At 38.0% G+C, this 17,477-nt stretch overlaps 1 protein-coding gene across 2 annotated transcripts in view; it reads right to left on the reverse strand.

Annotated features, from left to right (window-relative positions):
* LOC127628510 (basement membrane-specific heparan sulfate proteoglycan core protein-like) overlaps window positions 1-17,477 on the reverse strand; it is a 175,261-nt gene that overhangs the window by 70,196 nt on the left and 87,588 nt on the right. For both annotated transcript variants that reach the window (XM_052105297.1, XM_052105298.1), the window contains exons 29-38: window positions 16,795-16,919; window positions 16,443-16,526; window positions 10,995-11,062; window positions 10,739-10,803; window positions 10,489-10,629; window positions 10,050-10,241; window positions 1,402-1,494; window positions 1,221-1,310; window positions 680-910; window positions 470-583 (exon numbers count right to left, since the gene is read on the reverse strand). In XM_052105297.1, coding sequence (XP_051961257.1) covers window positions 470-583; window positions 680-910; window positions 1,221-1,310; window positions 1,402-1,494; window positions 10,050-10,241; window positions 10,489-10,629; window positions 10,739-10,803; window positions 10,995-11,062; window positions 16,443-16,526; window positions 16,795-16,919 — 1,203 coding nt within the window. The remainder of the gene's footprint in view (window positions 1-469; window positions 584-679; window positions 911-1,220; window positions 1,311-1,401; window positions 1,495-10,049; window positions 10,242-10,488; window positions 10,630-10,738; window positions 10,804-10,994; window positions 11,063-16,442; window positions 16,527-16,794; window positions 16,920-17,477) is intronic.

A 17,477-nucleotide genomic window follows, 5' to 3' on the forward strand; every position in this document is an offset into this window, starting at 1 on the left:
GGATATCATGATGAGTAAATAATGAGATAATTTTAATTTTGTGTGAACTATCCCTTTAACATTGTTAACCATTTTATATGATATCGATTAAAGCATTACCTAAAATACAAAACAATAATATAAAAACAAACAAAAACATTAAAAGCACTAAACTCTAATAATACTAAAAATAAATAAATAAATAAATAACTAATAGGACATTCAACAACTAGTTCTGTTGTGTCACTGAAATAAAATTAAATGAGGAAATGTATGTATATATGTTTATGTATTTACTATAAAAATAATTATTCTGGTACTAACAAACTTGCTGCTCATTTTTCATGAATAAGGCCCACTGACATATACAATATGTAAAGAGGATAGTCACACAGATTATGGTTAAGGGCGAATGCTTTAAAATTACTCTTAAAAATCATTCCAGAGGGCACCATGCATCAGTAGTATTAATAAGAATTACTAGACATACCGCGCAGATGCCAGTCTCTGGGTGACAGGAGTCAGAGTGTCCGTTACATTCACACGGCTCACAGTGGCCCAGGTACAAGCCCCCTCCTGTGCGAGTGTATCCAGGAGAGCAGTCCTATGCAACGTGCAAGTTTTCATTATTGTGACATAGTGAAGAACATTTAATGTGATTTACACAGTTGGGCAAAAAATAAATCTGTATTGTTTTTACCTGACAAGACAGACCCCGGTAACTAGGGGGACACTGGCAGTGCTCCACCTCTAAAGCCTTTGGCAGACCAGTATAATTAGGCACAGCGATATCCATGCGGACTCCTGAGATACTGGATGAGCTCATCTCTGTGTGGTAGGAGGCCCGGATCAAGATGTCATCCAGGTCTGCAAGCACCATCATCAGGTGTTCCCGGGTAGCTGGCATGCCATCAGGACGCTGCCAGTGTTCCTGCAGAGCACAAATCAGCCAGGATTCCCATGATCTATCATGTAAGTTGTGCTAAACCTCCTTATAAGTGAATCTGACATGTCATGCAGCATTTACAACCTCATATTAATTAAGAAATTACACAGATTATTTGCACTTTTAAAAATTAATTAGTCACTGCAAAAATGTGAACCTAAAAACAAAGTCCATGATCAAGCTATGCATTTACTATCCATAAATTAAAATCAATTTTGCATTCTGTACATTATAATAAATACAAATCTAAACAATCTCAACAAATAAAAAGTAAACAAAACAAATGAGGTCTCACCTCTCGAAAAATGATTTCAAAATCATGTGACACTCTGGCACCCTGTCCTCTTCTCAACGTTTGCCGTGTCACCAGTGTGATGTCATTACCCTGCAGAAATAGTCACAAATAATAGTAGTGAAACTTCTATTTCATGGCAAGAAACCTTATATTGTTCATGCAAGTTTGTTGTCATACTCACAATAATCTGAATATCAGCATCCTCGATCGGAGAACCTCGAGGTCCTGGCACATAGGTGATTGTATATTTCAGCTTTCCACCATATGCACCAACCTTAGTAAGAATCAAGAATATATAATTAGAAAGCACCAATAATAGTAACAAATAATTCACAAAAGTGAATTTTTACTTGTCCCTCCTTATAAAAAATAAAAAAAGCAAAAATTAAGGTTACAATGAGACACTTACAATAGAAGTCAATGGGGACAATTTTGTTAAAAAACGCCACAAGACGTAAACAATATGGATGTTAATATGATTTTAACCTTTTCTGTGTGAAGTTATATCCAATTTTATAACTTTGTTGCCATGACGATGTAAATGTCAACAAACCCTAAAATGACTGTATAAATTACAATTTAAACAAATTTACAGCTCAAATAATACATGAGTATTAACAATTAAATTAATTTAAGTCATTTTATAAAATTATAAGTTTCACATTTCTACCTTTAAACCCTCCAAGGCCCCATTTACTTCCATTGTAAGTGCCTCACTGTAACATCATTTTTAATTGTAATTTTTTTAAAGAAAAGGATGGACAATTTTAATTTTTTTTGTGGTAATCAATATTATGCCACAAATTCTGTCGATTAAGCTTAACTCCTGATGAACCCGTAATATTCCTTTAAAAAAATATTTTTTCACTCACCATTTCTCTTTATTTAAAAAAGGTTATTAAAACATCATTAAACAATTAAACAGTTCAGACATCAACACCCACTCTCAATTCCACAAACACCACTTCCCACCTTTCAGGGAGTCAAAGAAATTAACACTTTAGGCATTAAGTGATAATAGATAAATACATCATATTGGATTGGATAAATAAGCCATGTTTTGGGTTACCCATCCATCCCACTATTAACTCAGGTGGTTCGGGAGAACAGACAACCTAAGGATCAGTAATGGGTGAGTCTGAACCCATCCATGTGTTTACCTTATCCCCTTTGAACTGTTCCGGGAGCTGCCAGAAGAGCACATCATCTGGGTGCAAGCTGAAACCATTGTAGACCAAAACATACTGGAGCACAGGTGGAAGGAAATGCATAATAGCACAGGCAAAGGAGAGACAGAGTATAAGATAGCATAGCAAAGCATGAGACCAAGAAAGAAAATTAATCTGTTTCTGTCAATCACTGGTTAACCATTGGATAACTTCATAAGGATTTATCCATGTAATGTGTTCGAAACAATGTCAGAATTATTCTTTTATAAATGGTGCTGAGAAACAATGAGGGCAACAGAACTACGCTTGGCTTACACTTTACAAATACATACAAAAATAGTTACATTGGGGTCCTAAAGTCTGAGACCACTAATGAAAACTATTCTAGAAAGTTAAACTTTCTACTGTATATATTTCCAGGTTTGAATTAGATTTTTAATGGGGTCTCAGACTTTTGGGACACTCTTCATGTGTGTGTTTAGTGAGCAATACTTGCTACACCCATAGGGAAAAACCACCCTTTGATCAATAAAACCTGACTAGCCTTAGCATACTTCCCTGCTCCCTCACTGAAAAGCAGACATCCTAAACCCATACAGTTGTCGAACATTAACTTCTTTGATAAACATTCAACATTGCCTTGTCTGGGATTTAGTTAGAAAAGCCCTATCCCATGATATGAGTGGCCTGCAGTCACAGGTGACTACCTTTTTAGAAGAGTCCGGTCGTGGACCTCTAGGTCCAACTGTGTTTTTCCCCTCTTGCACCTGTCAATAAGACCGACATCCAAACTAAAATCAAACAGCAGAACTTACTGTGAATAGAAGAAAATGTCTGATGCAAATTATTAGTGTAAACTAGAGGTAGGGCTGCAAATAATCATCATTCGTCATTTTAACAGACTGGGTAGTACATTTTCCTTCATGCTCTATTTGTTATCTATTGTTGTTTCCATTTTCTCTAAAAGTAGACATATGCTGTACAATTTTCCATTATTGAGGCCAGAATAATTTTCGAGTTTATGTCTACAACAACCTGGAATTTACAAAACATATGCCAGAAAAAGTGTATTAAAGATTTAAAATACTAAATCCACGTGATGTCCACTAATACGGTACTTTTTCGGTTGAAAAAGCTTTTTCCTCCACCATAAAATACAGCATACTTTGGAAATGATGATGGTAGGGAACATTAAATAAAGTTTTCAACTGAACATGTATTAGTGTGGATGTGGCCTAATATGAGTTTGGTTGAATTTGCATAGAATTTGCAACGTTCATGCCTCTCATCTAGACTGCAATAGCGGTTTCCTCTAGTGACTTTCAGAAACGCTCTCTAGTGACTCATACTGTAATTTGGAAGACAATGAGCCCGTTTACATGCCCTGATAACTCCCAAAAATCAGCTTATTTAAAAAAAAGATAAAAGAAAGAAAGAAAAGCATGTTTACAGGAGATTTATAATAATTGTGCTATTCTCTGCTATTGACGTCAAAACGTGGCATGCGCACAACACATGAGCATATTGGATAAGCCAGTGAGAACGCCAGTTACAGTCTTTGCATGCTACTCTACATTATGGTAGTTGGCAAAAAAACACCCATGTCAATAGGTTTATTCTTCAGCCGTTTGTGAACTTACACGTTAAAGGAGCTTACAAGATAAAGTTCCCTTCGTCTCAGGGAACCGAGGTTACGTATGTAACAGAGACAATCCCATACAACTCAGTACACTTGACATTGCGTGCTAACACATATAGGGAACAGCATCCCATCATGCCGCACAACACAACATAAACTTCCAGAGAGGAAACATGACATAGCAGTCCCATGGGATGGTGACATTAGTATGCCGCAAGTGAGTGACCCTCATGTTGGCCAGTAGGGGAGCACTCAGAATGAATATATGAACTATAGTCATATAGTATGAATTAGCCCCCTTCACAAACCCAGTCGGGGAGGGAATTCATTTATAATGAAAGTGCTTGTAATTTTATGGTAGTTTACAACAGCATGAATGCATGTGTAAAATGATTGGGAGCCCATAGTTAAGGTGAGGGGCATATGCATATATTTGGAATATAAATGAAATAGCAAGCGCTCTAAACAGCGAGGACTTGTGATGAGAGAGATGGTACGTCTAAATTGTAAAACTTTGCGAATGTGTTTTAAGAAGACAATCATGCTGCAAAAGTGAATGGTACCTTTGTTTTTGAAGCCCAAAAAAGCGCATCCATCCATCCATCCATCCATCCATCCATCCATCCATCCATCCATCCATCAAAAAGTAATCCATACGGCACCAGGTTGTTAATAAAGGCCTTCTGAAGTGAAATATTTTTGTAAGAGCAATATCCATATTTATAACTTTATAAACTATAATAACTGGCTTCCGGTAATGGCCGTCCACGTGTTCGAGAGAGTCGAGTTCTGGTGGCCCAGTCCTTCAACAGAATGAGTAAATGATGGCTGAAAATCCCACTGTGTGTGTCACAGTCTGGGCACGCAATACCAGCATAACTTGTGGCCAGACCACAGATTGTTCTCGATCACTGAAAACACTCTGACATGCCAGTGAGGACTTGCCATGCATTCGTGCAGCAGGACAGCAGGCTTATGAATTAATATGAAACAACCTCTATTGTGTTCTTTATGAGAAGATATGTGTATTTTGGCTAGTAACACCAGCGTGTTTTCAGACAGAAGACCTTTAGTTAGAGTGGCTGACATGCAAATAGGAATGTCAGTAAGAGCTCGCCACACATCCTCGTAATGAGACAGAGGGCAATTTGGTATGTTCATAACATTATAAAATGAGCCGCTCACCATTGGGAAGCAGTTGCACATAATGTTAGGCTTTGAAGAGAGAATGTTCTTTATTGAAAAAGTGTGAGAGTCTTGTGCATGTGCAATGAGTCCTGTAATCTTTTTGCAATGTATGTTCATACATGATATAATGCGCCGCTCACCATTGGGAAGCGGTTATGCATAATGTGTGGGCTTTGGAGTGGGAAAGCACTTACTGAGTGTTGTACTCTTTTTGCAACCTTTGTATGTTCATGCCTGATGTATATAATGCACCACTCATCGTTGGGAAGCGGTTGTGCATAATGTGGCAACTTTATTGCATGTGATTAATGTGAGACACAGAAAACAACATATTGAACAACAATATTCCTTTCCGACAAACAGCAGTGGGGAAGGTGTGGGGCTTTTAGCTGGGCGCTGGACCGAGACAGAGCGGGAGCGAACCGATTGTGATGAAGTACTGCTCCGTTTTGGCATAAAATGTCTCATAGCCTGTGAGTGTTGCTGAGTCATGATGTAGCGCTCAGCAATTCTATTCACAGAGCCTCTGAAAAGGCTGGCTGGAGACACAGGAGCATCAAATAGAGTGGCTTTCCCTGTGTCATGCATTTCCGTGAGAGTCAGCCAGATGTGATGATCCAAAAACATCAGGTTGCTCATTGACTTGCCAATGACATGTGCAGTGTCCGTAGTGGTGTGGAGCTCTTTGAATGTCTCTGGATCATAGTCTGGACATCCATTTGTTTCAGAAGCTTAGCTTGGAAAACTTAGAGCAACATCATCGTGTGGAGTGCTGAACCAGTTTGGCCCGCCACTGAGTATGCTCTTCCAGCCAGTACGGACATTAGTCATCACGGCTTAGAAAGATGAAAGAACAACGGGGCAGATCTATGGGATGCGGTCGCTTGACGGCATCCGGACTGCAGGAACCATTCTTCAAGATGAGAATGTGTAGGTTCCTCTGGAGGAGACCACTCGATAGAGCACTTCAGCTGCCCTTGAAAGGGCAATAAGCATCTCATTGTAAGTGGTGCGTACACACTCCTCGCCCTCGCTGGCGGAAGGGGAGGAAGGCTGATTCGTCCCTCAGAACGAGGGCGCAGCATCTTGAGACTCATGCTCTCGCAGTGAGCTGACTCTGAGTGGGCGCGGCCCAGACAGCGAATGCAGTTCTCATGCTGATCTGACGGCAGGATGTGCCTCTTGCACAAGGAACACTTTCGGAACGACATCTTTAAAAAGACCCGAAGGATACACAACGCCTGCCGAAGCGCCGCGGGGAATCAGGATGTTGAAGCGCCCGTTCACCAGCGAAGCGTCAAGCGGCGAGGCATAGTGATGTTCGCCGGAACACTGCAGCGAAGTGGAGAGACTTCACGTTGCGGTGAAGAGTACGCCCGTGACTCGTGTAGTCGACAGTAAAGCAGTAGACGGCATCAAGACAAGAGATGAATCGCTGTCTTGAAGGAAGAAAATTCTGGAGGAATGGAGTTTGTGCAACTGCTTTTATAGCAGACAGCTTCGCCCCTGAAAAGGCGGGGGCTCAAACACCATAGACAATACTAAAATATTGGCATTATTGTAGAGAGGTTTCAACTAGGTCTGGTGGAAGGACACTCCCCATATGCATTAGCACTACTGTGAAGTGTACTGAGTCGTACGGGATCTACGTTTTCAATCGAAAATGTATTAGTGTGGACATGGCCTGAAATGATTGACAACTGAAAAAAAAAAATCTGGTTAAACTGATAAGTTCTATACTCACTTATTTAATCAAATTCAACGTTTAATGATTGCATCTATAAGAAACTTAAGTGTAGCATGTCATTGTTTAGTAAAAAATATTGTTCACTAAAATATTGTAACTGTCTCAAGAACTTCTGTGGCTAGAGCTTTTTTAGTCGTACCAAGCAATGTGTTGCGGGTTCTTGGCCTTTTCTTTTTTCTTTTACTTTTGCATTGTGAATCTAGTGACCAAATTTATTGTACAATATTGGATAAATGATTCCACTAAACTACTCTTGGAATCTCTTATCCCCCCTGCAAAAAAACAACAACTTCTAATTAGTATAATGAACTGTAGGAATGTTTCTGAATTAGGGAGACGCAAAAGACCAAATGCCTTATTTTTACAGAAAGCATTTTGAATTATACATCAATGTTTTTAAAATTCAGGAAAATGACTAAAACACAGTCTCTGGTGTAAACCTAACATGAACCATTGTGAGATTCACTGGTGAGAGCATACACAACCTGAGTGGAGTCAAGGTGGAAGGACTGGTCTGAGTCAGCTGAGTCCCTTAAAGAGGAAGTTAAACCAGAATGGAAGGAAGGGGCACGCACACTTGACTGAGATGGAGAACTCTGGGCACCAAATGAAGTGTGGGAGGATGAGGTTTGAGAGAATGAAGAAGGGAAGTGTGAGCCCTGCCCATTAGAGTAATTAGAGATGATAGCCCAGATTTCATCATCAAGTTTGCGTACTTCATCAGCAGGGTGCTAGTGATGGATGGATAGGGAAATATAATGACTCAAAAAAGAGAATGGAAAGACAGGTGGTGTTCCAAGACAAAAGGGACAGTTCACCCTGAAAGAAAATTCTGTCATTATTTACTCACCTACATGTCATTCCAAACCTGTGAGTTGTTAACTGCATTCGGTTTTGGAATGACATGAGGGTAAATAACTGACAGAACTTTCATTTTTGGGTGAACTATCCTTTGAGTTGTGAGGAATGAATGGGACAAGCAGCCAAAAAGTTTATTTAATGCATGCAGGGTGTTGCTCAGGAAATCAAAGCAAGCATCAGGTTACCACGTATGCTCTCACCTCAAGTGTTCATACTAGTGGAGTTGTATTTTACATGCAGTTAAACAGGAAAGTAATTAGCCTTTAAGCCTTAATGGCCTTTCACAGTTCTTTCCATCAGGGTGTTGTTTTCATTCAAAGGACCTTTACATTGTGTCAGTCTTCTACAAGTGGAGTTAATGGATGGAGATGTTTGTTTGCTGAAAGTTTTAAGGATGTTCCTGTTAACCTTTGCCGATTCTTTTGGCAGATCAGCCATTTGTCAGTTTTCCAATGTTTAACTTTCAGGTCAAACTCTCCAGCAGTCAGTGTATTATAAAAGTGGGAAGATTAAAGAGGTTTTGTGCTTTGAGATTAATTTTCTAAAAGTACATTTAGTTACTAAAGAAGCATCCATCAGTTGTCAAATGGGAAGGTTTAACACTGTTAAATGTGACTATGGGATTCAAGTCAGTGGTGAGAATCAACAATTTAACTGAACTAATACCTCAAAGGCTCTTTTGGATCTTGAAGGGTCTTTACCCATATCACCCATTAACTGCCATACAGTGGCATCCTTTCTCAGCTGTTCCTCTATCCATGTGGAGTCTCTCTAATTTTGTGAATAAAGCAAGATCAATGAGAAACTTCTGTGAACACTACAAAGAACTCTGTATGATTTATACTGCTTGTATTCCATAGAATTTAGAGTTTATACCAGATTATAAACTACTGACCATACCACTATATAAGTGGTTCTCAACTAGTTTTGCTTCAGTTGTTTATTGGACAAAAATAAACAAATCTGCCCCCCCCCAAAGAAATTCTGATGCCCCCAGACAAATGGCAAAACAAGATCAAGCTAACCCCTGAAAAAAGATAAAATCCTAGTACCACCCTTGCTTGCAAATAATTTCTGGGTCAGTTTGGGACCAGTTGAGAACCACTGCACTCTATTATACTTACAATTGGCTAAATTATTTAAATCTTAGTCTGAAAGTACAAGAACTAATGGTACAGTTAACCCAAAAATGAAACATTCTCTCAAAATGTTAATAAAATCAATATGCAAGCCCTTTTTTATTACAAATTCTCCTACCTGCTCAGAAAGTGGCGACATGTATGAAGAATTAGAGTCGCCAAAAACATATCGCTTCATAAAACAAAGATTTAACCCCTGGATCCCATGGATTACTTTTCTGCTGCCTTTGTGCTTTTTGTACCTTAAAAGTTCTGGCCACCATTCACTTGCATTAAATGGACCAACAGAGCTGAGATATTCTTCTAAAAAATCTTTGCATGTGGTTTGCAGAAGAAAGTAAGCCATACACATCTGGGATGGCATGGGGGTGAGTAAATTATGAGAATTTTCATTTTTGGGTGAACTATAGCTTTAACTGTTTTAAAAATTAAATGCATTCACCAAGAAGTCCCATGCAAAAAAAATAACATTTCAAAGTGTTGTTTCAAACAAAGAAACTGAACTCATAACATGAGAAAATAAGAAGCAATGGATCCAGAACATTCTAAAAAGAACAATGCCCAGATGTGACCAAATCAAGCATCAGAATAATTCTACAAAAATGACAGAAACACACTATATAGGGGGCATTCTCCTAAAACATGATCAGAATAATAGCAGAACCTGCACATGCATTTGCATTACCTCATGTGCTCGTCTAATCCGAGCAGAGTAACCCTTCTAAAAAGAGTGAATAAGATTCAGAAAAACTTAATTCAGTCCATCACATGTAAAACAACATAATAAATAAAAAATACTTAAGTACAACTAAGACTATCCAAAAAACATATTTACTTATCAACCTGAATTTGTTGATACTACCATAAGCCTTACTGTATACAGGGTTTTGTGTACACTCTGAACCATTATGAACCAAGTGTTGACTAAGCCAATTTAGGGAAGAAAAGAAGTTCTGGAAGTATTTATTTGCAGAGAAGAATGAGTTTGCAGAGTATTCAAGGTGAGAGAGAGGTAGCTTCACAATAGCATGTAGACAAACATACACTAAGGCTTGTAAAGGTGATAAATAATGCTGCCAACTCTACCTTGTCTCCCTGGTAGGCGTTGGGTAATTGCCAGTAGTGGGGCTCCTGTCCAATGTAGTCAAAGTTTGTGTAGGAGAGTTGGGTTCCCTCTGTAGAGAGCTCTACAGAGAAGCCACTGTCAATGCGGTTGGTGCGTTGGCGATTCACAAGAGCAAAGCCTTGATAGTTTCCTGGTGCAAAGCTGGTGGACACCTTAAGAAAAAAAGAAGAAAATAAACATATGTAAACAAACACACAAGCTGATGAAAAGAACTATCCAGAGTGGTAATGAAAGTCGTCTAAGGGGACTAAGACACAGCATAGTTGAAAGCAACAGAAAGCAAGGGTTGCAAAACACATTTTTAAAAATAAATTGACACGGTGCCTTAAAAATGAAATGCTAAAAAAAAAACAAAAGATGTGCATCTAATAGAGCGGCCCCTAATTCAGCAGGCCTTACCACATCTCTATTATGACTGGAGCTGGAACACTGCTGCGTTATACCCATACAGAAACAAGACAGGCAGCCATCTTTGTTGGCAGGACTGAGGTGGAAGGTCCCTTGCTTGCAGGTGGAACATGTTGGACCATCAACATTCATCTGAATACAAACAATTAGAATATTTGTAACACTGTAACTCTTGTAAATGTGAAGCAAATAACATGCCACTCATTCAAACATGTGCATTTAAAATCCTTTCTTTGCCTACCTTGCAGCGACAGGCTCCAGTTGCACTACATCCCTCGCTACCACTATGGTCGCAGTGGGAGCATTCTGTAAACACAGTAATTTTTAATATATATTTAATAGACAAAATATTGATAAAGACTATCAGAAAGTAAAACAAATCAAAAAGGTTTTGGAAAGTAGCTTTTTATATTTTTGTTGTATTTTTATTTACGTTCTATTAATTTTTGTTGATTTTAAGAATAAATGTTAGGGAACATTTTTGTTGTTAATCTTACCATTATTATTGTTACCCTGAGTGCATATTTGTCCAAGTTGGGGATTGCCAGTATATCCAGGGGCACATCTAAAGAAAAATAGCCAACACCTTAGAAAAACTGTTTTAAAATGTCTAGCTGGAAAAATAAAAGCATAATAGGAACCAAAAGAGACATGAGTGGGCCTGCCATGAACATTAAGAACCAGTGTCTCTTTTATGATCTGTGAGTATAATCCCTATGAGGTAATGATTACTGTGCTCCGCTTCTTCAAATATGACTGTCTGAATATTCTTTAGACAAATATTAAAAAAATAAAGACACTTTGATTTGTATACAGATAATTGGATTATAAAAACAAAATTAATAATCGACAGTAAATACAATTGTGGTCATTTAGTCTACCAAAACACCCTCATATCAAGTATATCCTTTGTCAAACAACAAACATAGACACTTTATTAACAAATAACATTAAACATCTGTGTTTGTACAAGCAGATATTGTACGTATGCCAGATTCATATTCACATTCATCATTTACCAATAAAAAGTAAAGAAACAAACCACTGTCATTAGTTTCCCCTAATAGCCACCTCAAGACAAATATCAGGCCAAAATATAACAGGGGATCCATAGTGTAAGACAGGGGCGGACTGGCCATTGGGAGAACTGGGACTGTTCCCAAAGGGCAGGGCGCGATAAGCTGAAATGGGCCACCACGTTATGCAGATCGGGCCACAAAATGGCGCCACGGTATGCTGAAAGGGGCAGCGACATGTAATCAACCCCCCCACCCCCAACATTTGGGCCAGATTTCAGTTTCTATGTACAATCCCGGGCCGATTTCTCTTCCCAGTCCGCCCCTGGTATAAGATCTTGCATGCTGCCAACATTAGGAGATGGATAAACTAGTCAGGAATTTTCATCAACCAAATGATGTTGAGTCCATCTCTCTTTTGAATCTCCTTTGAACAGAGGAGAAACAAAGCCAACCAGAATTCTCCTGCAATGACCCAATTAAATGCCAAAGCTAGTAAAACACCATATGCCAAAGCCTGTGGAAGCTGAAACTAGTCTCAAAATCTTACCTGATAACTGGAGGTTCCAAGGCAGTCCAAATAAAATCTTATGCATAGCTATGATGGAATATCAATGACATTTAATGTAACTTTTCCAACTTTTGTTTTTTATACACTCTCAATTGACAATATTTTTCAAGGTCATTGTACTGTACATTCACAAATGTATATCGCTAAAACAATATTCTGTAACTTTTTGTCATGTTTTTTTGCAAATCGAGGAGTTAGGGGACTTAATTCACAAATCAAACTAGGAGTAGGTAGCATGGATAAATGAAGATAAAATACATGCATTTTTTTTTTTTTTTTACATTTTTAGCACCATTGTGTGTAATAATTAATTATACAATGTCATATCTGAACACGTAGGTACATACAGTACACACTTACAAAAGAACATAAAGTAGTATAAAAAAAAGATAACAAATAACTCAAGAACTTGAAATGTTGGACTCCTTAAAGCTGCTGCGTGCAATTTCTTTCAAAGTTAAACCGGTCAGAGAAGTTGATATTTTTGCAGTTCTGTTTGTTGCCACTGGTGGTGGAGAAATTACACACTGGCGCTTTACATTAAATAACCTTACTAAATTGGCAGTACAATATCATTCGAAAAATAGAAATTAGAAATGAGAAGGTTCATTACATTTGTTTGGTACAAAACACTTGCTTACAAGAGGTAAATGATTACATGTAATTCTCTTTCTGCACATCATAGCTTGCATTAAAAAAACCTAGAATACCGTCCAAAAACCAAGCTTTTACTTAAATGAAACCATACCATACTCTCTTTAGGAACAACATAATTCAATACGTTTTGTATACTTTCTATCAAAGAGAAATACACAGGTCCAAGGTATTATAAACTGGTACTGTAATCCATGTCATATCTAGTAATCAGGAATTATTTTGATGGGAATGGCCACTCTTCCAAGAACAATATGAAGGTTTCCATCTTGTTTTAGTCTGGGCATTTTTCGTTTCTTTTGGCCTCTGTTGTTTATCATGAATAGGTCTAAAATATTTAAGGATTTAGAGGACTTCCTTGGAGTAGATTTTCTTGCAGTAGTTATCTTTACTTTGGGTTTAGGTGAATGTAATCTCGTTTTGCCATCAGATTTACTGGGGGCCCTTGTGTAGCCAAACATTTTCTCAGGTTGCTTGGATCTAGAGGTGCCTCTAGTTTCAAGTGAAGGATGGCCTAACTGATTTGCCTTGGAGGGTCTTGTACTGTAATGTCTTCTATTTGTTTGGAATCTATGAGAGGGGTTCTTGGTTACCAATATGTTTGTGGCTGTTTTAGATGGTATTAAAACTGAATCATATTTTTGTGATTTCTTAGGTTTGTGTGTTTTTTTTGCAGGATTATTTGTCTCTTTTTGAGGCTTGCTTGATGACTGAGAAGATCGGTGTTTAGCTGATTCTTTTACTCGAGGGATTTTTGTATGAGAGGGAGCAGGAATCTGAAATTTAGTTGCAGATTCCTCTTTTGTCTGCAGCCTTGGAGGTGAATTGGACAGTTGATTATGTGTCCTGGTCACCATTAGAGTTCTCTTTGACTCTGTAGACTTGTCTCTTAGACCACTTCTGTGATGTTTTTCAGATGTTATATTTAGTTTGTTACTCCTTGCCCATGAAATAAGAGGAACATTAACTAATGCCTTCTTTCTTTTTTGCTGAATGTGTTGGGTTTCATTGGAAGGGACCGAGACTGTATGCCTTCCTTTCCAAGGAAAGTCCAATGTGGTATTGATGGAATGGTTGGGAATATTTTTGGAAACTGTTGCTCTCTTAGAGGACTTGCCATGTTGTTTATTGTCTGCCTTTGGGGTGAAATGGTTTTCAGTGTCTTTTCTTATTGATTGGATCATTTTGGTTGAGGGCTTTACTAGCATTTTGTTTGAACTTTCAGGGATTTGGGACTGTCCAACTGTCATTGTGGGGATGGTATGAGGAGTGTTTAGGGTATTGGAGAGTATTGTCCCCCTCTGAGGTCTGCTGGTAGATGTACTCAAGGATGAAGACAGCGTGGTAGCAACCAAAGGAGCTTCTCTGCTTCTCTGGCGACGTTTGACTTTGTCGAGCTCTTGAGCCAGGACAGTGAAGCCATCAATCAGTATCTCAAGCTTGTGCTCTAGTTGACTCAGTCTTGTTTCAATGTCAGTGTATTTCTTTGTGAAATTATTGATTCTGTCCATCCTGTCTGTTGGAGACAGAGCACTGATTTTTGTCATCAGTTGAGAGCTGAAATGACTCTGCTGCTTCCTCATGTTTTCAAGGCTCTCCTTCATGTCCAGAGTGTTGCTCTCAAGCATACTCAAGCGTTGGTTAAAGCGATTTGTGTGCATTCTCAGCAAAAGCTGGAAGCTCTGCTGTCGAGCCTCTGGACTGGGGGTGTAGAGAGTGGGCCCACGAGTCCCACGTTGGCTTAAGCTTCGAATGTTTGTTGGCAGCAACGATCTTGTCGTTCTTTCAGGTCTTGATTGTGTAGTGGTCGTCTGCCACAAGGTATTATCTTCTCTAATGTCTTCATGTTCGCTTCTATCCAGCACTTTCTTTCTCCCAGGCCAAAGATAGAGAGTGTCATCACATGAAGGTGGGAGGAAACCACTCGAACCTTCAAGGCAGGAGTCTCCGCAGTTCGAAATGCTGAGAGCCATGATGGGACAGGGTTTGTTGGTACCAGATATTTCAAAATTAGCCACCTATTTTTCACCCAGACACCCAAAAGCTTTTGACCTCCGAGCAAGTAACCAGATTCCAAAATCTAGTCCAATATAATTCACCTCATTATGTCACCAATTTGTTTATGGCCAGGTGTGCGGCTGGCATAAACAATTCTAGAAACCCACAAATGTTTAAATGGCAGAGTTTGAAAAAAGAAAAAGAAAGTTGCATAAAATGTAGCAAGGGCTTTAAAAGATTAAAGTGCACTGCAAGAAATAATTTTCTTACTCAGTATTTTTGTCTTGTTTACAATTAAAAATATCCAAACAGCCTAAAACAAGATAAATTTACTTAAGCATAAGCATTAAGCATTATATATATGCACTAAAGGTTAAAAGTTTTGAAACACTTGACTGAAATGTTTCTCATGATCTTAAAAATCTTTTGATCTGAAGGCGTATGCTTAAATATTTGAAATAATGTTTGTAGACAAAAATATAATTATGCCACCATATGAATTTATTTTATTATAAAACAAAAATTAAAAAATTAAAAAAAAGTTTTTGAAATTGATGACTTGGACCAATTAATAAAGAAAAGCAGCCAATAAGTGCCCAACATAGATGGGGACTCCTTCAATACTATTTAAAAAGCATCCCAGGCTGATACCTCAAGAAGTTGGTTGAGAAAATGTCAAGAGTACATGTCTGCAAAATCTAGGCAAAGGAGGACTACTTTGAAGATGCTAAAATATAACACAGTTTTTATTAATTTTGGCTTTTGTTTAGTCACAACATAATTCTCATAGTTCCATTTATGTTATTCCACAGTTTTGATGACTTAACTGTTATTCTAAAATGTGAAGAAAAAAAAATTATAATAAAGAATGAGGAAGTGTTTCAGAACGTTAGGCTGGTAGTGTGTATGTATATATATATATATATATATATATAGTATATATATATATATATATATATATATATATATATATATGTACATATGTACATATTTAGCATTAAAGTATTAGAACTAGTTTACAGAAAAGATATCTTCAATTAACTTAGCAATTACCTCGTATCCCATGCGTTTTTGTTTTATGCATACTTCACTAAGTTGAGAGTTTAATAATAAAAACAAGAAAAATTGCCAATGGGGTTATAAAAATAAAAATAATTCAAGATAAATATACTCACAACAAGTCTAAATAGCTCATTTTAATAGCTCAATTTAGATTTTTCAAGTAAATATATCTTTAGATATTTTTTTTATTGGAAAACAAGACAAAACTTTGAATAAGAAAATGTTTAAGCATAAAAATGGTACAACACAAGTTACAGGTGACAGTATGCAAATCTAATCATTTTTGCACCAATCACAAAATCAAAAACAGATCTCAGCCTTGTTGACAGCTAGAAAGAATCCATATTGGAACTTTACTCACACAGTAAAGATCACTGAAGTAAAACCTTTATTCTACAACCCTATGTTATCTGAAAATGCTGCAGTGGCACTGATTCAAGCCTTGCTTCTCCCATAACAACTGACAAAGCCATTCAATCACAGATGGTAGAAGACACACTGCAATGCAACAAACACATGCTTTCTTGCAGGAGAAAAGGGATGCCAATCACCCCCATCACCAGCGTGGCCAGCCCAACATCTCTAGCCTACTGAATGATCGGTTTACCCTCTATGGCAGACCACAGCAGAGGACCAACACTTACCTTTCACAGCGTTTTCCAGTGTGTCCAGAAGGACAGTTGCATATGGGCTGTCCATCAGAGTCCAAGAAACAAGATGTAGCTATTCTGCAGAAGAAGAACATTAGCTTGGATGAAAGTCTGCACAGTTTGCAGAATTATGGGACTTACAGAAAGTCTTGCCACCCTAGCTCTCAATGGTACAATTCTTAAAAAAATGTAATTGTGTATTCCACTGAAGAAAGAAAGTCATACAGGTTTGGAATGGCATAAAGGTGATGACAGGTGATGGTGATGATAGAATGTACATACTGGGGGGACTATTATTCCTTTAATATGTAAAAAATATATTTTAAATAGAAAAAAACTAACTCACTGATTATTGAACTGTCCCAGACAAGGACAGGGTCTACATGCCTGTGGACCTCCAGTCTTTGGATTTCCATAAAAACCAGGGAGGCAATTTTCACAATGACGTCCGACTGTGTTATGCAAGCAATTCTAAAATAGAATGAACAGAGTGATCCAGATACATTTCCAAAACAATCATCTAGGACCAGCAATGACAGCACAAAAATCCTATACACGATCACTGCCAGGGGCGTAACAATCCATCAATCAAAAAACAACGATGCAATGTCATTGATTCAACGTGTAAACGTCAATGTATATTTTTTTAAGATGCACCTTTATTTTGACACTCTCATGCCAGACATGTCCGTATGCATTTACGTCAGGCGACGCAGTAACCTTATGATATTAATTTGGCTTTATAAGCACTAAATATGCTTGTCTACATGATATATTTTTATTTTAAAGCACTTTGGGGCAATTCAACCATGCCAAACGGCTACACAGCCCTGACATTCTGAACAGCATTGATGAGGGAAAGAGAAATCACCTGCCTTGCACCAGTATCAATTACAAGACTACTGGATTTGGACTTTTCAGAGAGCTCAATAAAATACTCAAATTAAATTTGTGTTGCATTTGTGAGACAATAAATGTAACTGGTTGTGCAAAACAGGCACATGATATTGTAAGATCAATCGAAGGTCC

The sequence above is a fragment of the Xyrauchen texanus genome, chromosome 35 (assembly GCF_025860055.1).
Source record: "Xyrauchen texanus isolate HMW12.3.18 chromosome 35, RBS_HiC_50CHRs, whole genome shotgun sequence".
NCBI classification, from domain to species: domain Eukaryota; kingdom Metazoa; phylum Chordata; class Actinopteri; order Cypriniformes; family Catostomidae; genus Xyrauchen; species Xyrauchen texanus.